This window comes from Felis catus, chromosome A1, assembly GCF_018350175.1.
Source record: "Felis catus isolate Fca126 chromosome A1, F.catus_Fca126_mat1.0, whole genome shotgun sequence".
Classification (NCBI taxonomy): domain Eukaryota; kingdom Metazoa; phylum Chordata; class Mammalia; order Carnivora; family Felidae; genus Felis; species Felis catus.
The window spans coordinates 165,203,136-165,231,126 of record NC_058368.1 but is presented as its reverse complement, the minus strand read 5'-3'; the positions used below and the strand labels follow the sequence as shown (position 1 = coordinate 165,231,126).

At 34.7% G+C, this 27,991-nt stretch overlaps 1 protein-coding gene across 1 annotated transcript; it reads left to right on the top strand.

Moving 5' to 3' along the window:
- The first annotated feature begins 408 nt into the window (after positions 1-408).
- On the top strand, positions 409-21,768 carry LOC101092736 (60S ribosomal protein L27-like). The gene is made up of 3 exons (XM_045034775.1): positions 409-575; positions 20,264-20,375; positions 21,352-21,768. The coding sequence occupies exons 1-3, from the start codon at positions 409-411 to the stop codon at positions 21,766-21,768; spliced, it is 696 nt and encodes a 231-aa protein (XP_044890710.1).
- The last annotated feature ends 6,223 nt before the right edge of the window (positions 21,769-27,991 follow it).

Here is a 27,991-nt window from a genome sequence, read left to right as displayed (position 1 = left end):
TTCAAAAAGTGCCTGGGCTATATCTATTCACTAATTTTAGGCCATGTGCTGGAGGCATGGAGATCTGTAGGAAATTTTTCTGAAAATGTTAGAGCTGGTAAGCACCACTTTTGGTTGCCCTCCTTCAAACCAGCTGTCTGGACACTGAAGGAGGCCAGTTTTGATGTTCTCATCTACTTGCTAATACTGCTTACTCTGCCCAAATGTTCCCCTACAGAATTTCTCCACCACCCTGCCAACCCTAGCAGGCACCCTCACAAAGCAGCTTTTACCACCTTACACCCAGTGGGTAGCCTTTGTCAAGACACGTATTTTCACTAAATCAACTCCAGCCCCAGGGAACGGGGCAGGCCCTGACCAACAGCACACCTACAATAGTCACAGTTGCACCAGGAGCTAGCACCGCCCATGAACAAGACAGCAGCAGCTGCAGCCAGACCTCATAGTCAGCCACGCCAAAGAGTAGCCCCTTTCACTAGTGTGCTCACCTTAGTTGTGGCTGGTGTTTGCAGCCAGCCAGACTGGGGCTCACTCTTTCCCACCAGTGTACTCACAGCAGATGTGGCCCAGTCACAGTAAGAAAGCATATGCAGCCATGGAAGGAGACACCCCTGGAGTGCCTGGTTCTGGTGACCAGTAAGCACTGTTCTACTAGGTGTGACAAGACGCCTTCTATGTAAGGCCATTACTTTCAAAAACAGGGGATATAACTGATCTACCTAATACAAAGAAACAGAGCCAGACAAAATTAGCGAACAGAAAAATATGTTCCAAATGAATGAACAAGACAAAATCTCAGAAAAAGAAACAAATTAGAGAGATGCAATCTACCTAAAAAAAGAGTGAAAGTAATGGCATAAAGATTTCACCAGACTTTTAAAAAATTTTTTTTAAGTTTATTTATTTATTTTTGAGAGAGAGTGAGAGAGAATGAGTATGAGCAGGGGGGGGGGGGGCGGTGCAGAGAGAGAGGGAGAGAGAGAAAATCCCAAGCAGGCTCCACACTGTCAGCACAGAGCCCAATGCAGGGCTTGAACCCATGAACCATGAGATCATGACCAGAGCTGAAATCAAGGTCAGATGCTTAATCAACTGAACCATCCAAGTGCCCCTTTTTACGAGAGTTTAGAGCAGAGTAGATAAGGTCAGTAAGAACTTCAAAAAAGAGAAAATATAAAAAAGAAACATTCAGAACTGAAGAATAAAATAACTTAAATGAAAAATACAAAAGGGAATTAACAGCAGATTACAGGATATAGAAGAATGGATAGAAAATTAGGAAAACTAGAGGAAATCAAGGTCAGCAACATAAATAAATAAATAAATTAATTAATTAATTAATAAAATGAGGATATATAGAGAAACCTCTGCACCATTAGGTATAACATTCATATTATAAGGGTTTCAGAAGAAAAGAGAAAAAGATAGAAAACTTACTTGAAGAAGATAATGGTTTGGGGCACCTGGGTGGCTCAGTCATTTAAGCATCTAACTTCTACTCAGGTCATGATCTTGCAGTTCCTGAGTTCAAGCCCCATGTCGCGCTCTGTGCTAACAGCTCAGAGCCTGGAGCCTGCTTCAGATTCTGGGTCTCCCTCTCTCTCTTCCCTTCCTCTGCTCATGCTCCCTCTGTCTCAAAAATAAATAAACATTAAAAAATTTAAAAAAAAAGAAAAGAAAAATAATGGCTGAAAACTCCTAACCTGGGGAAGGAAACAGACATCCAAATCCAGGGATCCCAAAGAGCCCCAAAGGTGAACCAAAAAAGGTCTATAATAAGACACAGAATAATTAAAATGTAAAAAATTATAAATAGTATCTTTAAGGTAGCAAGAGAAAAGCAACTATTTGAATATAAAGTAAAGCCCATAAGGCTATCAGATGACTATTCCATGGAAACGTTGCAGTCCAGAAGGGAGTTGTATGATATATTCAAAGTGCTGAAAGGAAAAAAACCTATAATCAAGAATACTTTACCTGGAAAGTTATTCAAAATTGAAGGATAGATAAAGAATTTCCCAAACAAAAGTTAAAGCAGTTCATCACCACTAAACTAGCCTTAAATATATATGTATGTATACATATATATACACATATATATATATATATATATACATATATATATATATATGTCAAAGGGACGTCTTTTAAGTGATAAAGGAAAAGCTACAAATATAACTAAGAAAATTATGAAAAAAATATTTTTACCAGTGAAAGCACACCATGATAAAAGTGGTAAATCAATCACTGACAAAGCTAAGATGAAGGTCAAAACATTAAGGTAGTAAAATCAATTATGCCACAAAGATTAGTTAAGGATATATAAAACTAAGAGATATACAATATGAGTTCAAATACATGAAATGTGGAGGGAGTAAAAATATATACTATATATAGTGTTGCATAGTGTGTGTGTGTGTGTGTGTGTGTGTGTGTGTGTTGTGTGTGTGTGTGTGTGTGTGTATAGTGTTGTATAGGAACCTTATGGTAACAACTAACCAAACACCTAAAATAGATACACAAAAAATAAAAAAGAATGGAATCCAAGAATAACACTACAGAAGGTCATCAAATCATAAGCGGGGGGAAAAAAAACCACAAGAAAGAAACAGAACTACAAAAACAACAAAATGGCAATACATACTTGTCAATAATTACTTTAAATTTAAATGGACCAAATGCTCCAATGAAAGGCTGTATAATGACTGAATCAATAAAGAAAGCAGCACCCATCTACATGTTGCCTGTAAGAGATTCATTCCAGATTCAGACTTAAAAAAAACATACAGACCTAGAATGAAGGGATGGAAAAGATAACCCATGCAAATGGAAGCAAAGGGGGAAAAATAGGATAGCAACACTTAATTCAGACAAAATAGAGTTTAAAACAAAGACGGTGGGGAATCTGGGTGGCTCAGGTCTGATCTCACCGTTTGTGACTTTAGGCCACACATCGGGCTCTATGCTGACAGCTCAGAGCCTGGTGCCTACTTCAGATGCTGTATCTCCCTCTCTCTCTGACCCTCACCCACTTGCAATCTGTGTCTTTCTCTCTCAAAAATAAATAAACATCAAAAAAATTTAAAAACAAAGACTGTAAAAAGAGACAAAGAAAGGCATTACATAATGAAAAAGGGATCAAAAGAAGATACAACAACTGTAAAAACTCATGCACTCAATACAGAAGCACCTAAATATATAAAGCAAATATCAACTTACATAAAAGACTTCGGCAGTACCACAATAACAGTAGGGTACCTGAACACCTCATTCACATCAATGTATACATCACCCAGATATAAAATCAGTAAGGAAACAGTGGCTTTGATTCATTAGATATGATGGACTTTACAGGTATATAAAAAACATTACATCTAAACAAAGCAAAATATACATTCTTTACAAGTGCACATGGAACATTCTCCAGGATAGACCACATGTTAGGCCACAAAGTTCAGTAATTTAAGAAAAATGACATCATGCATCTTTTTAGGACAAAATGGTATAAAATTAGAAACCAATCACACACACACACACACACACACACACACACACCTAAAAAGTAACCTCATAAACACATGAAGGTTAAATAATGTACTACTACTGAACAAGCAATGGGTCAACCAAGAAATAAAAAAGAAAATCAAAAGACTACCGTAAGACAAATGAAAATGAAAACACAATAGTTCAAATAGGTGGGATGTAGTTAAAGCAGTTCAAACGGGGAAGTTTATTGCCATCCAGTACTCAACTAACCTCAGGAAACAAGAAAAATCTCAAATAAGCAACCTAACCTTACACTTAGAGGAACTTCAAAAGGATTAAAACAAAGCCCAAAGTTAATAACTAGAAGGAAATAATAAAGATCAGAGGAGAAATAAATGAAACAGAGACTAAAACAACAACAAAAACAAAACAATAGAAAATGTGGACAAAACTAAGTTTGTTCTTTGAAAAGATAAACAAAACCAAAAAAACTGTTGCCAGACTCATCAAGAAAAAGGAGACAGGATTCAAATAAATAAAATTAGAAATAAAAGAGCCGAAGTTATAACCAACACCATACATATACAGAGTATAATTCTGCTCTACCAACAAAATTATACTCCAACAAATAGGACGACTTAGGAAAAAATGGATAAATCTTCCAAGACTGAATCAGGAAGAAATAGAAAATTTTAACAGACTGATTACAATTAATTAAATTGAATCAATTGTCAAAAACTTCCAACAAATAAAACTTCAGAATCAGATGACTTCACAGGTGAATTCTACCAAACATTTAAATGGGAGATAATACCTATGATTCTCAAACTATTCCAAAAAGTTGTAGAATAAGGAATACTTCCCAATTTATTATATCAGGACAGCATTACCCTGACACCAACACCAACGACAATATAAAAAAAGAAAATGACAGATCAATATTTCTGATGAACAGAGATGTAAAAATCCTCAACAAAATACCAGCAAAATGAAATCAACAATCCATTACAAGAATCACTCAGCACAAAAATAGTGTGATCTATTTCAGGGATTCAAGGATGGTTTAATATATGAAGTTAGGTTGATATGATACACCACATTAAGAAACTGAAGGATAAAAATGATGAATATCTCAATAGATGCATAAACAATGTTAGACAAAATTTAGCATTCATTCATGGAAAAACTTGAAACAAAGGGGATATAGAGGGAACATACTTTAATATGGTCCATAAATGACATAACTAACATCCTACTTGCATAAAAACATGCAAGTTTTTTTTTCTAACATCAGGAACAAGACAAGGATGTCTACTCTTGCCTCTTATTCAACATAGTACTGAAAATTCTAGCCACAGCAGAAAAGAATAAAAACTATCAAATTATTAAAGAATTAGTAAAATGTCCCTGTTTGCAGATGACATGATATTACATTTAGAAAACCCTAAATACCCCACCAAAAAATTCTTAGAATAAGTGAATTGAGTAAAGTTGCAGGATATAAAATTAATGAACAGAAATGTTTTGTTTTTCTGTACACTAATAACAAGCTATCAGAAAGAAGTTAGAAAACAATAACACTACAATTATATCAAAAAGAATAAATACCTAGGAATAAATTAACCAGGGATATGAAGGATCTATACTCTGAAAAATATGACACTGATAAAAAATAATTGAATACAATACAAATTAATGTAAAGATATCCATGCTCATGGGTTGGAGAATTAATGCTCTTAAAAATATCCACACTACCTGAAGCAATCTATAGTTTCAATTCATTCTTTTTTTAAATTTTTGTAACATTTATTTATTTTTGAGAGAGCAAGAGGGACAGAGCACAAGTGGGGAGGGGCAGAAAGAGAGGGAGACACAGATTCCGAAGCAGGCTCCAAGTCTGAGCTGTCAGCACAGAGCCCGATGTGGGTCTTGAACTCATAAACTGCAAGATCATGACCTGAACTGATGTTGGATGCTTAACTGACTGAGCCACCCAGGCACCCCATCAATTCATTCTTTATCAAGATACTAATATTTTTTAAACAACTACAGCAAATAATCCTAAAATTTGCATGCAACCACAAAAAACTCTGAATAGCTAAAACAATCCTGAGCAAGAAAACAAATCTGGAGGTTTCGCAATCCCAGATTTCAAACTATACTACAAAGCTATGGTAATCAAAACAATATGATCCTAAAACAAAAACATGTACATAAGTTACTAGAACAGAATAGAGAGCCCAGAAATAAACAAATGCTTATATGGTCCATTAATCCACTACTACAAGAATATACAATGGGCAAAAGATAATTTCTTCAGTAATGGTGCTGAGAAAATTGGACAGCTACATCCAAAAGAATAAAACTGGACCACTTTCTTTACACCATATATACAAATAAATGCAAAATGTATTAAAGATCTAAATGTAAGACCTAAAACCATAAAACTCCTAGACATAGGCAGTAAACTCTTGGTTATCAGGCTTAGCAATATTTGTTGGATTTGTCTCCTCAGACAAGGGATACAAAAGCAAAAATTAAATGACAATAAATTTCATATATTAAAAAAATAATAAAATCATTCACACAAAGAAAAACAAACAAAAGCAAAAATTAAAGAAAATTGGGACTAAATAAAACTAAACCCCTCTTGCATAGTGAAGGAAACCATCAACAAAATTAAAAAAAAAAACAACCTCTGAAGGGAGAATACACTTGCAAATGATATATTTGATAAAGGGTTGAAATGTAAAATATATAAAGAACTCATATGTCCCAATAACAAAAACAAATTCTAAAATCTGAAAGGATGTGAATAGACATTTTTCCCAAGAAAGTAAACAGATAGCCAACAGATGCATAAAAACATGCTCTCAATATCACTAACCATCAGGGAAATGAACATCAAAACCACAATGAGATATCACCTCACACCTGTCAGAATGGCTAGATTCAAAAAGACACACAAAAAAAGAAATCATATGGTGAGAATGTGGAGAAAAGGGAGCCCTCAAAAAATTAAATATTGAAATACCATACAATCCAGTAATTCTACTAAATTTACTGAAGAAAATGAAAACCTCAATTCATTTTTTTATTTTTATTTTTATTTTTATGTTTATTTATTTTTTATATGAAATTTATTGACAAATTGGTTTCCATACAACACCCAGTGCTCATCCCAAAAGGTGCCCTCCTCAATACCCATCACCCACCCTCTCCTCCCTCCCACCCCCCATCAACCCTCAGTTTGTTCTCAGTTTTTAACAGTCTCTTATGCTTTGGCTCTCTCCCACTCTAACCTGTTTTTTTTTTTCCTTTCCCTCCCCCATGGGTTCCTGTTAAGTTTCTCAGGATCCACATAAGAGTGAAACCATATGTTATCTGTCTTTCTCTGTATGGCTTATTTCACTTAGCATCACACTCTCCAGTTCCATCCACGTTGCTACAAAAGGCCATATTTCATTTTTTCTCATTGCCACGTAATATTCCATTGTGTATATAAACCACAATTTCTTTATCCATTCATCAGTTGATGGACATTTAGGCTCTTTCCATAATTTGGCTATTGTTGAGAGTGCTGCTATGAACATTGGGGTACAAGTGGCCCTAGGCATCAGTACTCCTGTATCTCTTGGATAAATTCCCAGCAGTGCTATTGCTGGGTCATAGGGTAGGTCTATTTTTAATTTTCTGAGGAACCTCCACACTGCTTTCCAGAGCGGCTGCACCAATTTGCATTCCCACCAACAGTGCAAGAGGGTTCCCGTTTCCCCACATCCTCTCCAGCATCTATAGTCTCCTGATTTGTTCATTTTGGCCACTCTGACTGGCGTGAGGTGATACCTGAGTGTGGTTTTGATTTGTATTTCCCTGATATGGAGCGACGCTGAACATCTTTTCATGTGCCTGTTGGCCATCCGGATGTCTTCTTTAGAGAAGTGTCGATTCATGTTTCCTGCCCATTTCTTCACTGGGTTATTTGTTTTTCGGGTGTGGAGTTTGGTGAGCTCTTTATAGATTTTGGATACTAGCCCTTTGTCCGATATGTCATTTGTGAATATCTTTTCCCATTCCGTTGGTTGTCTTTTAGTTTTGTTGGTTGTTTCCTTTGCTGTGCAGAAGCTTTTGATCTTCATAAGGTCCCAGTAATTCACTTTTGCTTTTAATTCCCTTGCCTTTGGGGATGTGTCGAGTAAGAGATTGCTACGGCTGAGGTCAGAGAGGTCTTTTCCTGCTTTCTCCTCTAAGGTTTTGATGGTTTCCTGTCTCACATTTAGGTCCTTTATCCATTTTGAGTTTATTTTTGTGAATGGTGTGAGAAAGTGGTCTAGTTTCAACCTTCTGCATGTTGCTGTCCAGTTCTCCCAGCACCATTTGTTAAAGAGGCTGTCTTTTTTCCACTGGATGTTCTTTCCTGCTTTGTCAAAGATGAGTTGGCCATACGTTTGTGGGTCTAGTTCTGGGGTTTCTATTCTATTCCATTGGTCTATGTGTCTGTTTTTGTGCCATGAAAACCTTAATTCAAAAAGATATATGTACCTGTCTGTTTATTTCAGCATTACTTATAAGAAGCCAAGATATAGAAGCAACATAACTGTCCATCAAGAGATGAATGGAAAAAGAAGATGTAGTATATATACACAGTGAAATATTACTTAGCCATACAAAAGAATCTTTCCATTTGCAACAACATGGATGGACCTAGAGGATATTATACTAAATGAAGTAAGTCAGAGTAAGACAAATGCCATATGATTTCAATTGTATACAGAATCTTGAAAACAAAATGAATGAACAACAAAACAAGTGAAACAGATTCATAAGTGCAGAGAACAAACTGGTGGTTGCTAGTGGGAGTGAGGGGATGAACAAAATAGGTGAAGGGGATTAAGAGGTACAAACTTTTAATTATAAAATAAATCACAGAGATAAAGTACAGTAATCACTAATATTATAATAACTTTGCATGGTGACAGATGGTAGCTACAGTTGTGAGCATTTTCTAATATATGTATATATGTTTTACACATAATATATATTATATATAATATATAACAATATAAATAATATATGTATATAAACTTATTGTATGTCAACTATGCTTCAATTTACAAAAACAAAAGAAAGAAATGGGCTGTGTTACTATTCTCCCTTAATGGAGTGAGATGCATTGCTGTAACTTTCTTGTGAGCAAACTGAAATAACATGACATGGCAGAATTGTTGTATCCAGAATATATGTCTTTTGATTATTTTTTGTCACACACTGCACTATGTTAAACGTATGTGTATGTATATATATATATACACACATATATACATATATATACATATATAAGCATATTCATACATGCAGATGCACATAAGTTGTGTATGTATATGTATACTGCATGTATGCATACACTGTATGTATAAATATAGCATACAAGTTATGTATACAAATTGTATACATATTTATACATGCAGATGCACACAAGTTGTGTATATACATATATACTACATGTATGAATATATACCGCATGTATGAATATAATGGATTATATACATATGTATACATATATATTCATATATGCAGATGCACACAAGTTAATGTCAACAAGTTGCCTTTTCTTTGGCAAATTATATATATGTATGTATGCATATATGAAAAATATGAAATACATAGCAACCTTTTCCCACATCTATTTAATTAATCAGAGATTGTTTTTCCTTACTTTGTTTTTGCTATTGGTGGTACAGGGAGTTAAACAATGACTCTCATTACCTGCCTAACATTTTAAAGCAGATGAATTCATATGGCTTCTGTACCAAAAGTTTATTTGAAACAAATAGTGTATTTGGAGTCAAAATGTTTAAAGGTTTTACTACAGTTGTCTCACAATCATTGAGTTTTTTAATAGGAGAATTGCCTGGTAGAGTAAATTAAAATTGGAAATTGAAGCTGCAAATATTCCCAAAGGAATCGGCATATGACTTTAAATTGCCAATAGTCTAGTTTAACATTTTTGTACTCTGTCATCACAGCAACTTCAGATTCATCAACAGTGCTGCCCAGCAGGAGCATTATAAGGAGTCTGGAGAAGAGGGGCTGGTCAATATTTTATAGTTTCATCTACAACTTGTTCACCAGATAAATACTATCTTGTATTTTCGTCAGTTTTGCTAATAATAAAAATGGGATGTTTCAAAATACTTTGGCTTTCCTCATCACAGGTTTTAATAAAGTGATAAAAGCCATAATAATTTTATAACCTCCACGTAGAACAATTATTAGAAAGGGATATGCCTTATTAAGAAAATATGAATGTTCTTTGATGAAGTTAGAGGTTAAATTTAGAGGAGTGTAGCTATTTAGTCAACACTAACATTTTAATGCATTTAGTTCACTAGTGTGAATATTGAAGCATAGGGTGTAAAAAGTTTACTAGGTCATATGTTTTTCTGTTTAAAAAATACTTTTAATAGAAATGAATAGCCCTAGTGTGCCATTGGGGGTAATTATTTGTGTTCTCCTCTAAATTATGTAAAGATTAAGGGTATTGGCTCCAGAACTAGTCTTTGCTCTTGAATCCCACTGGTCACAATTACTGCCATTACTGCCCACAGAGCCACTGACGGTATTTATAACCTCTATGTGCTTCAGATTCCTCATCCACAAAAATGAGAATAAAAATAAATTTAATCCTTATAAGGATTAAATAAGTTACCTCACACAACTAGAACAACGTATGTTACCATTATTCTCTATTATTATTATTATTATTATTATTATTATTTCTTATTCAAGAAAATAAAAGGAAACTATGATTATAAAATATTTGTCATTGCAGATTGTTTTAGAGTAGCTTTTAAACCTCTTAAAGAGTACTTAAAGAGTAAATTGTTCATTGCCACAATTCCCTTTCTTCAAAGGGAAGAAAAATTAAAAAAAAAACACATAAAATTGAGTATTTAATTTAAATAGTGATATTCAGTTTACAGAAGGTTTTCTCTCTTCTAATACACTATTTCCAAGACAGCACATGTAAGTACCTCTTCATTTTCAATGATGGAGTTCAATAAGCACTGATGGCTAAATAAGAGCCATACTTAGAAAAAAAAATATTTTCCACATAATCTGATGCTTATAAAACCTTTTCAAGATTTCCATACCTAACATAAACTAGTTGTAGAAGCTGATGACATGAATATTGCAAGAATAAACTGAAGCCAAAACAGCACTATAACTATGAAATTCTTCCCTAAATTTTGCAGTAACATCACTTCCCTTATTCTTGATTCTGTATACTCTCCAGTAAACTCTACTTGCTTCCTACTGATAAAGTTGAAAGTTCTGGAGCCCCACTAAGTAATTTTGGCATCTCCTGTACTCTCAGAAGCAGGAGAATAAAATCACAGAGGAGGTGACACAAGGTCACATTCTTTCAAGACCAAAAAGACTGAGTTTCATTTAGTATGTGTTGTCTTTTCTATTTTTATTTATTTTTGAGAAAGAGAGACAGAGAGCTTGAGTGGGTAAGGTGAAGAGAGAGAGGGAGACACAGAATCCGAAGCAGGCTCCAGACTCTGAGCTGTCAGCACAGATCCCAATGTGGGGCTGGAAGCCACAAACTCAAGACCATGACCTGAACCAAAAGTTGGAGACTTAACCTACTGAGCCATCCAGGAGTCTGTAGTATGCATTTTCTACAGTTTGAGAGCTGTGCAGTTGACTGAATTAAGCAAAAAGATGCATTTCTGCAGTTGTCTTATATAGCAAAATTATTTCTAAGCCATTTCTATATTGGTTCTCTCCATAATTCTTCAAATATTTTACCTTATTTTTAAAGAATATTTTTTCTCAATTTATTATAAATTCTTTTATTAGTGATACATTATATTTCATGATTGGAAATTGTTTACATAACCTATAAACCTACTTGCTTGACTGACCAATTATACTATTATTTGAATCCCTCAATAGTGAATAATATTGGAAAATTTTCCTAAGATAGAAAGTTATTCTATATAAAACCAAATTTATGTTTAGATATCTAACTCGATAAAACCATGTTCCATCATCTGAAGGGAAAAATTCATCCATCCATCCATCTATACTCTGATATTTCTTTTTTACCTCGAGAAAAAAAATATATTTCCTTAAAATGGTACAAATTTGTTCAGGAACTCTAGATAGTAATTGCAACCAATTTCTAACAGATCCTTTTGTTTTTATCACCACACAACAGATATATTTGTTTCAGTGGATCTAAAACACTTTGCCTCCTCAGTGCAATCATCTTTATGGCTGATGCAGTAATGACAGATTCTAGAAATTCTACTTTCATTATTTCATAAAAATGTGTATGGTTTTGCATATTTGTGTTTTATGGCAAGGGACAGTTTTTCTACATAAATGGTTTTAGAAAGCAAAATTTCACCTTTTACCACTTCCCAACCCTGATTGATGTTTTATTTTCTTGGATATAATTTGAAAAGTATTTGTCCCAAAGGACAAAGACCCCATGCTAATTATAAGCAGATCAATTAAATTTAGGAAAGTTTTTCAATATCCTTTATTAAGCTAAAGTTTTACACTGCTTTACTCATTTTTATATTTTTTCTAATGGTATAATACAGAGATGGAATTAAAACAAATGCAGATTTCACTTAGTATTTAGAAAGCTTCAAATAACATTGCTCTTGTGCTAAACAATGAAAATAGCCAGGTATTCCAAAAAATGTTTTAAGTTGGGGGGGCCTGGGTGGCTCATTCTAGTTAAGCAACTGACTTTTGGTTTCAGCTCAGGTCATGACATCATGGTTTGTGAGTCTGAGCCCCATGTTGGGCTCTGCACTGACAGTGCGGAGCCTGCTTGGGATTCTCTCTTTCCCTCTCTTTTTGCACACCACGCCCCCATCAAAAATGAATACATAATCATTAAAAAAATTCTTTTAGTTGAGTAAGATGACAATATTTTATATCTCCAATATCTTGTGGTTACACAACTATCCACCATTGTCAAAATTCATTGATCTGCACATCTAAAAAGGGCAAATTTTATTGTAAATTACCATTATAATATTACTGAATTAAGTAAATGAAAGAAAATAATAAAAACGTTATGACATATTTAGCATTTCTAATGCCCCTATTCTAGAACTTGTGAAATTAATAAACTCATTATTGATATCTCATAAGAAAATCATTGTGTCATTAAAGTCTATATGTATATCAGGGCACCTGGGTGGCTCAGTTGGTGAAGCATCTCTCGATTACAGCTCAGGTCATGATCTCATGGTTCATGACATGAGTCCTCCATCCCATGCAATGACTGCACGGAGTCAACTTCTGAATCTCTCCCTTCCCCTTCTTTCTGCCCCTCCCCCACTTGTGTGCACATGTGCACATACACACTCTGTCTCTCAAAATAAACATTAAAAAATAAATCTATATGTATAATTTATCTATTGCTGCATAACAAATTACCACAAATTTATCATTTTAAAATGACACATATTTGTTATTTCACATTTTCTATGGTCCACTTTCTAAGCTGGCACAGCTCACCTGGGTCTTCTGCTCCAGCGTGTCTCACAAGAATGCAGTTAAGGATTCCCCAGGTGAAGGCCTGACTACAACATGATCTACTTCCAAGTGTGTACTGTCAAGATTCAATTTCTCATGGACTGTTAGATGGAAGTTTTTAGGTCCATGCTGGCTATTGGCTGGAGGCAGCCCTGTGTTCCTCGCCATGTGAGCACCTACACTATGGTGACTTGCTTATGAAAAGTAATCACAGGGTGATATTCTGTCACCTTTGTGGTATTTATTGTATACCTAGTATCAAGTCACAGGTGCTACACTCCAAGGGTGTTAGTAACAGCAGGTAGATGCCAGTGGGAGCCTATGTTAGAAACTACCCACGGCACCAAATTAATAGAAATGCAATTAATTTGTGTGTAAACATAATATTTAGAAATTCAGGGCCTAAGTACATGAAGATAAGTGGCATATTAGATAAAAATTTAGTTAAAACTATTTCATATATTACATATTTTTGTTACATATTATAGTCACAAATAAATACTAGAAAATCAAATGTTTACTATGCATTCCATTATAGTCATTATGATACTAATTTTCTTTCCACAAATGTATTCCTATTTATGTTTCAGAATATTTAACATAGTTCTGTCCTGACTCAGGCATACCATATGTTCAATTGGTCTTAATTTCCTTTATTATTATGTTTATAGTATCTAAATTTTGTATCTTAGAAGTTTTATCTTTGAAGACAATAGTATCTGTCATTATATTTATATGCTGGTTTGTGGTTAGTGATTTAGCATCTGATTTTAATTAGTATCTAGTTAAGCAGTTGTCAAGAATTTCACTAAATTCATTAGCTAATACCAATATGTGTGAAAACAACTTAAGCCCACTCTAAAACACTAATTCAAATTCAGTCAAAAAGTGTTACACCATATACTCAAAGGACTTAAGCTAAATTTTTAAAAATTAATATTCAGTAGTTTTTGATATTTTATTTTGATTTATTTTTTTAAAGAGATACATTATAAAAATGTAATAATTTCTTTCAAATGCTTATTTAAGAGAATATATTTAATTTCTACTTTAAAACTTGTGTTATAGGGGAACCTGGGTAGCTCAGTTGGTTAAGTGTCCAACTTCAGTTCAGGTCATGATCTCATGGCTCATGATTTGAAGCCCCAAGTCAGGCTTTGTGCTGACACCTCAGAAACTGGAGCCTGCTTAGGATTCTTGGTCTCCCTGTCGCTCTGCACCTCCCCTACTCTCTCTCTCTCTCTCTCTCTCTCTCTCTCTCTCTCTCAAAAATAAATGAACATTAAAAAATTTTTTTAAAGACTGAAAAAACGTTGGGGATGTCATTGCTGGCAATCGTTTCCTGTATGAAAGGGAAGCTCATAGCAAAGGTTGCTGGGAGAAGAGTAACATGTTAAGATCCTGGAAACATCATGAACAAGCTGTCTATATTCATTTCTTATTTGGTGCTATAAAAAGGTAGCACACACCTAGTGGCTTAAAACAACACACATTTGTTATCTCACATTTATGGAGATCAGAAGTACATCAATCTCATTGGCTAAAAGCAAGGTGTCTCCCGGGCTTGTTCCCTCCAGAATATTTTAGGGTAGAATCCATTTTCTTGCCTTTTCAGCTTCTACAGATCATGTGCATTCTTGGACTGAAGACTCCTTTCTTGCATCACTGCAATTTTTGCTTCTGTTCTTGAAAACATTTCCTGTTTCTAACTCTGATCCTCCTTCCCTTATGATTACATAGGGCCCACTCAGATAATCCAGGATAATCTCCCCATTTTAAGATTCTTAAATTTTTATGTTTATTAATTTTTTGAGAGAGAGACCGACCGACCAAGTTGGGGCGTGGCCACGAGAGTTGGTGTTTCTGGTGATGTTCTCTGGTCCTTTCTAGTCTTTATTGCTTTTGGTCTTTTTTGTTTTGTCTTTTTTCCACTCAAAGGGTCCCCCTTAAATTTATTGCAGGGCTGGTTTAGTGGTCATGAACTCCTTTGGTTTTTATTTTTCTGGGAAACTCTTTATACCTCCTTCTATTTTGAATGACAGCCTTGCTGGATAAAGACTTGTTGGCTGCACAGTTTTTCCAATTCAGCATGTTGAATACAACCTGCCAATCCTTTCTGGCCTGCCAAGTTTCTGTGGATGGTATGAAGCAAACCTGATCTGTCTTCCCTTACAAAGACTTTTTCCTTTACTGCTTTCATAACTCTTTCCTTGTCTGTTTATTTTGTGAATTTGACTATGATATGCCTTGGTGATCATCAGTTGTTGTTGAATCTAATGGGAGTTTTCTGTGTTTCTTGGATTTTGATGTCTGTGTCCTTCCTCAGATTAGAAAAGTTTTCTGCTATCATTTGCTCACAGGAGCCTTCTGACCCTTTTTCTTTCTCTTCACATTCTGGGACTCCTATACTTTGGATGTGATTCCTTTTCTTTTTCTTAATGTTTATTTGAGAGAGAGAGAGAGAGAAAGAAAGAGAGGGGGAGAGAGAGAGAGAGGGAGGGAGAGAGAGGAAAACAAACAAACAAACAAAAAAAACATGAGCAAGGGAGAAAGAGAGACAGAGGGAGACACAGAATCTGAAGCTGGCTCCAGGTTCCGGGCTGTCAGCACAGAGCCTGAGGTGGGGCTTGAACTCATGAACCATGAGATCATGACCTGAGCTTAAGTTGGACACTTAACTGATTTAACCACCCAGGCAACCCAGATGTTGTTCCTTTTTACTAAGTCACTTAGTTCTTTAAGTTTTGTACTATGATCTTTTGCCTTTGTTTCCCTCCTTTTTTCTGCCTCAATATTCTCCTTAATTTTATCTTCTCTATCACTGATTAGCTGCTCTGCTTCCTCCACCCTTGCCATCGTGGCACCGATTAGAGATAGCATCTTGGTTATAGCATTTTTAATTTCATCCTGATTAGATTTTATTTCTTTTTTCTCCACAGAAAAGGATTTTATGTTTTTTTCAACCCCAGGTTATTGTGATTCCAAATTCTAGTTCAGACATTATGCTTATATCTATGTTGATTAAGCCCCTGGCTATCATTTCTTCCTATTCTTTAGAGTGAATTTCCTTGTTTTGCTATTTTGGAAGAAGAAAAAAATTAATAAAATTAAAAAAAATAAAATTAGAAAGTAAAAACAAAACAAAAAAAATCAAATAAAGGAAGATATATCCTAAGTGTGTTTTGGTCTGCTTATTGAAAAAAGCTTGATAGAATAGAGAAAAAAGGGGGGGGGAGGTAATATAAAAATAAAAAATAAAAAATTATATGATAAAATAGAATAAAATGAAATAGAATGAATATGAAAAAAATAAAAAATAAGGTAAAAAAAGAAAAATAAATTTTTCTCTTTCTGTATGCATAAAGAACGAATGGAAAAAAGAACAATTTAAGCGAAAACAGAAGTAAAGAAAACAAATAAATGAACCAGCAAAGTGAATGAAACCCAAATGAAGTTACATCTACTTTCCCCTAGAACTGAAACTATGAAGCCCTCTATAGACTATACTCTGAGCAGATGGAGTGACTTGTGCTGTTCTTCTAGGGGATGTGCTTGGAGGGTGCAGTTGGGCAGGGTTTGGTGTAATGGTTCCATTTTCCACTAGGTAGCATTACTCAGTTTAGCATACTGGAGTGAATCAGTGTGGTGTGCATGAACATGAGTGCACATGCGCATGTGCAGGAGAGGTGGAAATGGCTTCATCCATGGGAACTTTTCATTCTCACCAACCCATTATCAAGCACCCCTTCATTGTTTCAGGACTCGGTCCACTCCCTGCCTCTACCCTGTGTCCAAGCTGCCTGCCTACCAGGTGGCACCTCCCTTCAGAGTTTTATCTCCAATGGGGTTGTGTTTCAAAACCACACACTTCAGAGACCCCTGTGGCTTGGACCTGCCAATTCTCTTGGGGAGAGTCTCACTGAGCAGTAGCTTGTCCCAGAAAACATTCAGGCAATCACTCAGCTGCAGAAGTTCAGAGATTATGGCAAATCACAACACAGCCAGTGCCAGGTTTCACTGTACTCTTACATCTTTGTCCCAATACCAGACATGTGGATGCTCTCCAGGGGGTCCACCAGCACCTTTGACTGTGGGGAGGCCATATGGCCTTTATCAAATTCACTCCAAGCAGGGGAACCGCTTCTCTCCATGTGGCACATGAGTACCTCAGACCCTGCTGCCTGTTCCTGGGGATTTGCCCTACTTCCTCACCAGAGCACTGCCAGGCACAGAGCTCTAAAACTTCAGACTCTGAGCTCCACTGTTTATAGACTCCTGGTGGTATTGAAGCCCTCTCATTTCTTCCCATCAATGGTTTGGGTAACAGATTTCTTGTTCAGTCCCCTGCAAGTGTTTTCACTCTTTCTCTCCAGCTACTTTCAGGGAGTGCTTTTCTTTCGTGACCCCAATGTGCCACACTCTCCCCCCTTCTCTTTCTCTGTCCTCTCTTTGCAAAAACAACTCTCTACTTTCCATGCTTTGCTCTCCCCCAGTTCACTTCTCCACACCATGTACCTGATTAGTCTGTGGCTCAACTTATGCCGATTGTTGTGTTAACCCCAGATCAGTTTCCTAGATGTTCAAAATAGTTTGGTGCTGATCTAGCTGCATTTCAGGGACAAGACCAGCTCAGGGTCTCCATGCCACTCTGCCATCTTAACTCGTCTCTCTACATTTAATGTTAACATTAGTCTTTCTGTGTCAGATATTTATTTTAACATTCTTTGCAACTTACTCAGCTTTTACATATAGATACTTCTAAGTCTTTAATGATTCTTGACTATTGCTCCTTAATTGAGGATCTATTCAGTAGAAAGACTGTGGATTATAACACACTTTCCTCCAATTAAAAATTGCTTAATGTTTCAAAGCATTTTATTTTTCACTATTAAACATTTTATCTTGTAAAATTGTATTTTTATAATTTCAAAGATATATGTTGCTTTAACTACACAGCCCACTTCAGGAAAGCTGAGACAAAGTATCTACTCCATTGTATTATTTATAAGCAAGGGTTTACTTTATATGATCAATTTACTTCCTGTTAACCTTTTGTCAACATATCAGAAAAAAAGAAGTTGCAGCATTAAAAAAGACCAGTGCGTTGTCTGATGCACACTGAATTATTTATTTGACTTTTTGGACTATAAGATACTTATTCTTTTTTAACTAGATACAATTCAAATTACGTGTTAGGTATTTTTTTTCTCATTTTGGAAAAGTGTTTCAGGATAAAACAGAATGAGGCTGTTAGTTTTCATATATATATATATATATATATATATATATATATATATATATATATGTGTATGTATATTGATTCATTTCATTGGAAGATGTTTACTGATTTATGTAATCATTTATTAACAGGATATTTACTGAATGTGTACTACCCGCCAGATACTGAGGATAAAAAAATTAAGTAAAGCCTTGCTGTTATGGAGCTTACAATCTACTGTCTAAGAAGTATATAAATACAAATCTGTCAAATAATTATAAAATACCACAAAGATAGAGCAAATGCACAGAAAGTAGAGATCTGAGAGAAGAAGGGGTAACAATGTTTACAAGTGCTTTCAATAGCTTTTAAAATCATTACTGAATTTTAGGTTATATAAGAGAATTAAGAGATCATTAAATAAAAGTTCTTTATTTTACAGATGAAGATATTGCTTCCCAAAGTTGGGAGTGGAATAAATCAGCCAAGATCTTATTAGATCTATATATTGTCTAATTTAACTTAGAAGCCAAATCATGTATTTTCAAATGCAGTGCCTACTTACATTACTAACTTGTTACAGAATGTTCCAACTTTGCTCCTGAATATTATACCTGAAGTAAAGGCCAGAACCTTTTATCCTGTACTCCTCTATCACCATATTAAAAGGAGTATTGCCCATTCTTTAAGTTTTTTTAATAGTATTTTTTTCAGATATTTCTTACACTTTCTATCACATTATTTCTTACTCTACATTTATTCATTTGGACTTTCATGACTATTTAACACTGGAGAATAAAGGATGTATTAATGTGTGTGTGCATATGTGTGTGTTTGTGTTTATGTGTGTGGCCACTAAATCAAGTAGTTTAGTATAGAATAAAGAGTTGACACCTAAAACACATTTGATGCATTTAATGAGGCACTTTCTCAGCCAAGACTACTGTAAGAAATGTTCCAAAAATAAAATAATTTACATATATATTTTGACTCTGTGTCTCCTGCAGTGCATTCACTTGAGCCCCAGAAAGCACACATTTAAAAATTGGGGAAGAACTCTGGGAAAGATGAGGAGAGTTGAACTGGCTCATTTCTTCATGCTCTTAAAATATGAAAATGAGTCTTCAGCTGTAAATGAGGATTGAAATCTCCACTGACTTCAAGGGTACATCTGGGCTATAAGGCCGTCATATGGGCTAAAATTTATCCTGAGTATAAATTGGAGTTCCTAGCTGTGAGAAAAAAAAAATTGGGGTAACTTAAAAATATAATCAGTCAACTGGAAGCTTATTATTGTGTAGTCAGTAACCATCTGTAGTCAATAAAAAACTACCAGTTGGCCTAAAAATGTAGAAGCACACTGGTCACTTGTGTTTCATCTTAGATTTGGTCCTATGCCCATGTGCACCTGTTTATCCATGCCCAAACAGTGTCATGTAGATTGCAAGAGGTAATAAGTGCAATGCTAATGAGATACTCAATACACCTGCAAGCAAGCATGTTCAGATTTTTATCCACATTTGCTTTAGAATGAAGGTTCTACTACTCGGTGAAGGAATGCCAGGAAGTTTATATCCGCAAGCCCAACTTTAGTCACAAAAATGAAAAATAGAAACATACAGATGAATATGGTCTACATGTACCTTTATTTCATGAAAATTTAAGTTTAAATCAGGGTTGCAAAACTTTATAAATTGTTTCAGGAATTACAGTGATTCAATATAAATGAAATCACAGCTGGCATTCATATAAGACTGCTGTGAAGAATAGCTTTGCTTAAAGGTGCCACTATCACTTGGTCAAGGGTTGTTTAAAAGTAGGAGAAAGGTCTATGGAATAAAAATAATAAATAGTGGAAATAAATAAAAGGGAAAACTATTGATATAGCATGAAAAATATAAAATCCATTAAAGTAATAACAGTTCAATCTACAAAAATTTCTCAAGGTATCCTGTAAAATAGCTCTGCATGATTTCTCTTATTTTCAGGCATGATGCTCTATATAAATGGGTTCAGGTTCTGTTACTGGATGGTAAAGTGAAAAGCTTTAACCACCATCAGAAAACCTGCAGTTGTCAGAAAACAGGAGTTGTCACTAATGTGTGAATTTGAGAAATTTCTTTACCTCTGTGATCAGCAGTTTCTTAATTAATAAAAAGAAATCACAGAATAATAACTCAAATACCTTTACTTTAGAAGTGAAAAGACTCAGCTCAGAGATAAAGTAATTTGCTTTATGTTGTCAACTGAAAAATTACAGCTGAGGCTAAAGTTTACATTTCCAGACGTTGAGTTTAATGGGTTTTTTCAGGACTTTGCTATTCAAAGTATGGTCCCTGAAGGAACAATATCAGTGTGACTGGTGAGCTTCTTAGACATGCAGAAAAGCTGTCTAGATCCCAGAACTAGTGACTCAGAATCTGCATTTTAAACAGATCTTCTGAGTTGGAAAAGCAATACCTTGCAATTTACTGCCTTCTCACTCCGTGGTTGATGTGGGGGAACAAATGAGTTGATAAATGTAAAACAAACTATGCTCAATACAGTTATAATGCAATATAACTGTACTTAATGGTACCTCTAAAAGTGCTTTTAATTCAAAATTTGGAATTGAGTAAGAATTCCATTGTATAATTTTACCAACATCCTCACATTTATCAAAACCCCATATTCCAATGAATTAAAATGTTTTTCCAAGTCAAACTGACAATAACTATTTTAATTAAATATTCACGGAGTATGATGCAGTATTTAATCTACAAAAGATTTCATCCATGAATGCTAGAAGAGTTACAGAATTTATATTTTCTCTCCATCTCTCAAAATTTGTTTTATGATTAGATGCAAGCAAAGTTATAATCTGAGAAGCATGAGGAAACTGTGCAAGAAGGTAGCAGTGGAAGTAAATTTTCACACACCCATTTCTGATATATTCAAAGGAATTTGTTGTCCTTAAAGTGATAAGAATAGTGGTACCAATTTTAAATTCTCACTTTTTAGATAAAGAAACTTAAATATGGCAGTTGCATATTCTTTGAAATAAGCATCTTAACTTCCTTTCTGCTGTGGGCTCGAGTGGCTGGTGTCGAGATGGGCTGGTGTCAGGAAGGTGGTGCCAGTCTGGACCAGACACTATTCTGGACACAAAGTGGTCATTGTGAAGAACATTGATGATGGCACCTCAGACCATCCCTACAGCCATGCCCTGGTGGCTGGAATTGACTGCTATCCCTGCAAAGTGACCGCTGCCATGGGCAAGAAGGAAATCACCAAAAGGTCAAAGATCAAGTCTTTTGTGAAAGTTTATACCTACAGTCACTTCATGCCCATAAGGCACTCTGTGGATATCCTCTGGTACAAGACTGTGGTCAAGAAGGATGTCTTCAGAGTTCTTGCTCTTAAATGCAAGGCCCAAGAAGAGGCCAAGATCAAGTTCAAGGAGAGGTACAAGATCAGCAAGAACAAATGGTCCTTCCAAAAGCTGTGGTTTTAGATATGTTCTGTTTCAGTCATTAAAAATAACAACAACAACAACAACAACAACAACAAGAAATGCATTTTAAGTGCCAAACACAGTACTTGAATAAGTACCAAAAAATTCTTTTTTACAAAAAACTGGGGGGTAGGGTGGCATGAGGCAAAAACTTTTTTCTTTCTCGTCACCTAATAGAAGAAGGAAGTAAATGGGATTGGAACACTGTTATCACCAAAGAAAAAACATGACTTCTCAACAAAACTGAAACTTAAGATTCCTTTGTCTTAATCCAATTTTGAGAGGAAGAGACATTCATTTGAGAAACACTGTACCACTATGACTAAAAAGAGGTTTCTGCTCTTCAAGATACTGGACAGAATAAAGTAAAATGCAACATAATCTTTGTTGCCAAAGATGCAGTCAAAAATAAAAAGAAAAAATAAAAAAAAAATACATAACAAGTTGATGCAAGCTGGGATCTATTTAATAGTCTTAAGTGCAAATGTATGAATATGTAATAAATAAACTATTTTAAGTGATTTTGTTTCTGGAGTGTGATAAACAGAATAATGTCTGCACAAAGATTTCTACTCCCAAATCCCTGGAATCTATGAATATGTTGTATAATATTGCAAAGTGAACTATGCTGATATAATTTAAGTTATGGATTTTAAAATAAGGACATTATCCTGGATTATATAATTTATCTTATATTAAAAAAGCAGATTTTATGTGGATGCCAGATTGCTATAAGAATGACATACCTATAGACTTTAATATGATTTGAGAAAAAGCAAAATCATTACATGATAACATAAAGCAAAATGGAAGTAAAAGATCTAAAGCTGGAAAATGTAATGCCAGCAAAAGATAGTTTGATAATGTTAAAAACAGGTTTGGCTTAAAAATGTCAAGCTAACAGGAGAAACAGCTTCTGCTAACCAAGAGGCAGTAGATGAGTTCCATTAAGACAAGACACCATTAAGATAATGACTGAAGAGAAAGGATATTGTCCTGAACAGGTTTTTAATGCAGATGAAAGCATCGTATTCTGGGGAAAAAAATTCCACAAAGGACACTTACTAGTAAGGAAGAGAAGCAAACACAAGGTTTATGGTGGGGATGGGCTAACTCTACTGTTTTGAGAAAATTCAGTCTGGGTTATGATCAGGACTGCCTTTATGTAAAGCTACTAACCCTTCAGACTTGAAGGAAAAGATAAACATCATCTACTAGTCTTTTGGTTGTACAAGACAACCTGGACAATGAGAACCATTTTTCTGGATCAGTTTCAGTGATGTTTTGTCTCTCAAGACAGGAAGTACCTTTCCATTAAGGGAACACTTTTTAAAGTTCTTTTGATATTGGACAATGCCCCTGGCCACCCAGAACCCCACAAGTTCAACTCCATGGGCACCAAAGTAGTCTACATGCCCCCAAACACAACATCTCTAAGTATCGAGGGGTTACACCAATGAAGATGCCATAGTATTTAGAGAAAAATCCATGAAAGCTAGAAAGACTGAAATACATTTTTTTTTTCCAGGAAAAAAGTGTGTCCAGATGTTGTGTATGACTTCACATGAATTACAACAGAGCCAATCGAGGCAATCATTAGGGATTGTCAATATGGCAAATATGATTGGGAGTGATAGGTTTCAAGATATGATCTTTGAGAAATACAAGAGCTAATAGACACCACACCAGCATAATTAACAGAAGAGTGACTTGATGGAGAAGAGTAGTTTTGGACCAGTGCCAGATGAGGAGAAAAAAAAAAAAAAAAAACCAGAAGCAGTGACCAGAAGCAAATTGACATTAGACAATACGGAAGAAGGGTTCTTTCTGTCCAGACTACTTTGACTTCTTTAACAACATGGACCCATCTATGTTACAAGTGCTGAAACTAAAGCAAAAAGTGGAAGATAGCTTGGTTCTGTACAGAAACATTTTTAGAGAAATTAAAAAGCAAAAAGCCACATAGAAATTACAGTGTACATCTCTAAAGTTATATCAAGTGTGCCTGCATTTCCTGCCTTCCCTTCTATTTACTCCCCTCCTTTTTGTTTTTTGCTTCTGCCACCCCTGAGACAGCAAGACCAACCACCTCTCTTCCTCCTCAGCTACTCAGGGTGACAATGACATGGATGAAGACCATTAACATGTTCCACTGCCACTTAATGAATAGTAAGTGTCATGCCTTACAGTTAATAAACATCTCTTGTGTATGGGATTGTCTTCATGTGAAAATCAAGTAACTGTACAGCAAGAAGTGGAAGAGACATTTTTGAGTCGTCATCATCATAATTATCATGTATTCAGTGTGTAGGACCTTATGTTCAAGGCTTGTATAAAAATGGATAGCCTATCTTTACATAGGTGTGAGGTGAAAAATATTCAATATAATGTGTTAGTTTTCTTAATGTTTTGTAATTTTGCTTTTAGGGAATTAAATTACCACCCAGGAGTCTCTCTATCTCATAATTCAAGAAACTGTATATCAGTCTGTCGTCACAGGTAAGTGTTTTTTAAAAAAAAAAGTAACATTTTCAATATTGTATCATCAATGTGACTGTAATACAGTATCCATAAAAGTTTATATCAATGTATTTATTAGTATATAGGCTAGACTACCATGAAGCAATTGTATTGATTATATTAGGCTACCATAACACATTCATATTGCTACTTTATCATTAATGAATGAGATATTATACTTGTAAATAAGCATAATTTTCTTTTTATGATTATCTTCTATTTTTGAGTTATACTGTTAGCATTATATATAAAATCTACAGTGTTTTTAATCATATAGGATAATATAGATATAGGTAATGGCAATGTATCCTGTAAATACATGGCAAAATCACAGTATGAAACTCACAGTATCAATTAACACAGTACAGTATGGTAAATAAATGGCAAATCTTCCTTATGATTTTCTCACATATTCTTTTCTGTAGCCTACTTTTCATAATATAGTATATAATACATATAATATACAAAACAATATGAATTACTAATGTCCCCATTTGTCAACTAAGAAGTTAGAGATGCTTATTAAAATGTTGAATAATTTTTGAGATATACTAATTTCTACAAATACCAACTTATAATTTAATAAGGTATCTTGATAAAACTGATAACAATGCTTGGACTCCCAAGTGTGTATTTTTTGAGTACTATTTGCTCAACACTGCACTACATTCTTTACAAAATGTATCTTAAACAATCCTCAAAACCTTAAGAAGTAGGTATTTTTTTCTATTTAATAGACATTGAAAGAAGATCGAAATACGCAATTACTTATCAGAAGCACCACAGATCCATCCAATTCTGACTCTAAAATCTAAGCTCTGATTACTAGTACAATGTTTCCCTGCAGAATACACTGCTTCGATTTATATAAAAAGTATTTCACGGGATTTATTTATGTCAGAATACTGCCAAGGTCTGTTATCTATGAGAAACCCTAATTAAATTAGGGATTTGGGGCCATTTAATGAATGATTACTAGGTTTTTTTTAATTGAGGGCATTAAAAATGAATAAATAAATTGATGGCATTAAATGTAAATATAAGCGAATGACATCTGAGTTATGATGACAGATTATTCCAAGTCCTCTAAGATATATACAGGAATATCCTAAGTAAGAAATATTTTGTTAGTGTAATGCTCTTCCCCATTATACTTGATGACCAAATAGCATTTAAATCTCTAAATGATTAGAAGTAGGTTTATTTTCCTTGAGGATAAAAATGTAATAATAGTCAAAATTAATTATCCTAAAAGGCACAATTCTGTATTCTCTCCTCAGAACCACATGTCACAGCTATGAATAGGCACTTCTCAGGTAGCCTGTTGCAGAGAGAATGGACTCCCAGCTCCAGCTGCCACCCATCAGAACCTCCAACGACATCTGTGCTGACGCCACATCTCCACCTGCAAATTTCTATGTATTGTGGGGCTATTTCTACTCTTCTTGGAGCCTTTGGTTTGATGACTTTCCATCAACCTGGTTGATGGCTGCCTGTGCCACCCTCCTCTCCTTCTGGTCTTTTCTCACAGGTGTCAGACCTTTTGGCAGTCAATGGGCTCTCCTTGCCTATCCCTGCTCTCCTGCCCTTTACTCTTCAAGGAGATCTATTGTCCTATTCCATTCTGGTGAACACATTGCAGAGTACCTGAACTAACACATTAAGTCAATAAATCCTTTCCTAGGAATAGGACTGGAAATGAGTCAAAAGTGAACTATTGAAGTTTATTTTGAACATCATTTCTAAGACCATTTGTTGAAGGTAGGCACTTGGAAGTAACTTGAAAAAGAATCTGTTAAACTGCCTGATGAATAAAGTGTTCACCTCCAACCTTGAGAAAAATATGTGATTCTTACAGGTCAATCCTCTTACGGGGAAAAAAAAGCCAGGCTTTCCAAGTTCGTAGTGACTCAGGTTAGGGGTGGCAGTGAGGGTTAAGGGGAGGGTGAAATGATTGAAAATGCCCTTCACATGATATACTGCACTGTTCACAGGAAAGAGATACTGCTCAAAAATTGATTTCACATATAAACCTTGTGAATTAAACTCCTTTTGCTAAGAAAAAGAAAAATATCAACTGGGCTTTGGCTCGAGATCTAACTTAAAAAGTATAGTACTTTTTATGTGCTTCAAAATTAAGTTGGTTATAAAGTAGACAATTTGGAACTTTTTATAATCAAATTAACTTATCTATGCATCCAGTTATTTATTCACTCAACAATTAGTGAACTAGTTGGGGAACACAATCTGCAAGGGATTTGAAATACAGATGAAATAAAACACACTTCTTGTCACAGTCCAATTAAAGTGTCAGACACCTCAGTGAGCAATTTAAATAGTGAGAAAGTATTTGTGGTAAGTAAAACATGAATGGAGCAAATTATATTTTTAAAAACTGTCTTCTCATTGATTTTCCCACTGATTTCTAACAATTACATTGTGAGATAGGCAATGTATTCTTTTCTTCATTTTATTTTTCAATATTTGGGAGGGTGAACTTGTACACTGGTATTTATCAAATTTAGTACATTTCCAGTATTTCATATAGCAATGTGCACAAATATAGCATAAAAGAAGTAATAGTAATAACAAATTTTGAATTCAATACCCAAATTAAGGCAGGTATGTTGTAATAGTTTCATAAAGTTATTTTTAGCTATAGTGAGACACTAGCACTTCTGAAAAATATGGTATGTCACACATTTATATTTTAATTTGGAACGTTTGTTTTGAGATGAAGCTGAAAACCATGCCCCTTCCCACATGTGTGACTAAAAATAGCAATACAATCAATAAACAGCCATGAAAGAATTTTATCTTGAGGTTACCCTTCTTAATCAAAACAAGTCTTTGAATGGATTCCGTACTACGCAAAGATAGTTAAAAAAACTGGTATGCAATATGGTGATGATGATTATGCATTTTCCCTAGTAGGTTAAATATAGTACAGAATCTTGTTCAGGCAACTAAATAGGCAATACAACTTCGTAAATAATTAAATGTTCTAATAAGTCTGCTCAAGGTAAATCTAAAACTGTGATAATTCAATGAAATTATCCTGAAGACTTTGAATTATCAATTTGACTCCCAAAACTTCCTCAGTTACACAAAAATTCACTCAGTTTTCTGAAATTATTTTTAATTTTGACATATTTCTAGATTAAAATGCAAATATAAGAAATAATACAGAGAGATAAGTATGCTTCCCCATTTTTTTTTCTTTGCCCAGTAGTAACACCTTGCAAAACTATAGTACAATATTGTGATCAAGATACAGCTGTAGACAGTGAAGATAAAGATTTCCATCCCCACAAGGTCAATTAGTTTGCACTTTTATAACCACAACCACTTCATTCTAACTCCCATGCCTCATTAACCCCAAGCAACCACTAATCTACAACCTATTTCCATAATGCGGTCATTTCAAAAATGTTGTATAAATGGAATCATACAGTATATAAATTATTGGGATTTCACTCAGTATAATTTTCTAAAAATGTATGCAAGTTACGGCATGTGCTAATAGTTTGTTCCTTTATATTGCTGAATGATATTCCAGGATAGGGATGTACCACAGTTCCTTTCACTATTCACCTATTGAAGGGTATCTGAGTTGTTTCCTGTTTTTAACTATTATGAATAAAGTAGCTGTAAATTTTATGTGTGTTATGGGAACATATATTTTCATTTCTCTGGGTGAAAT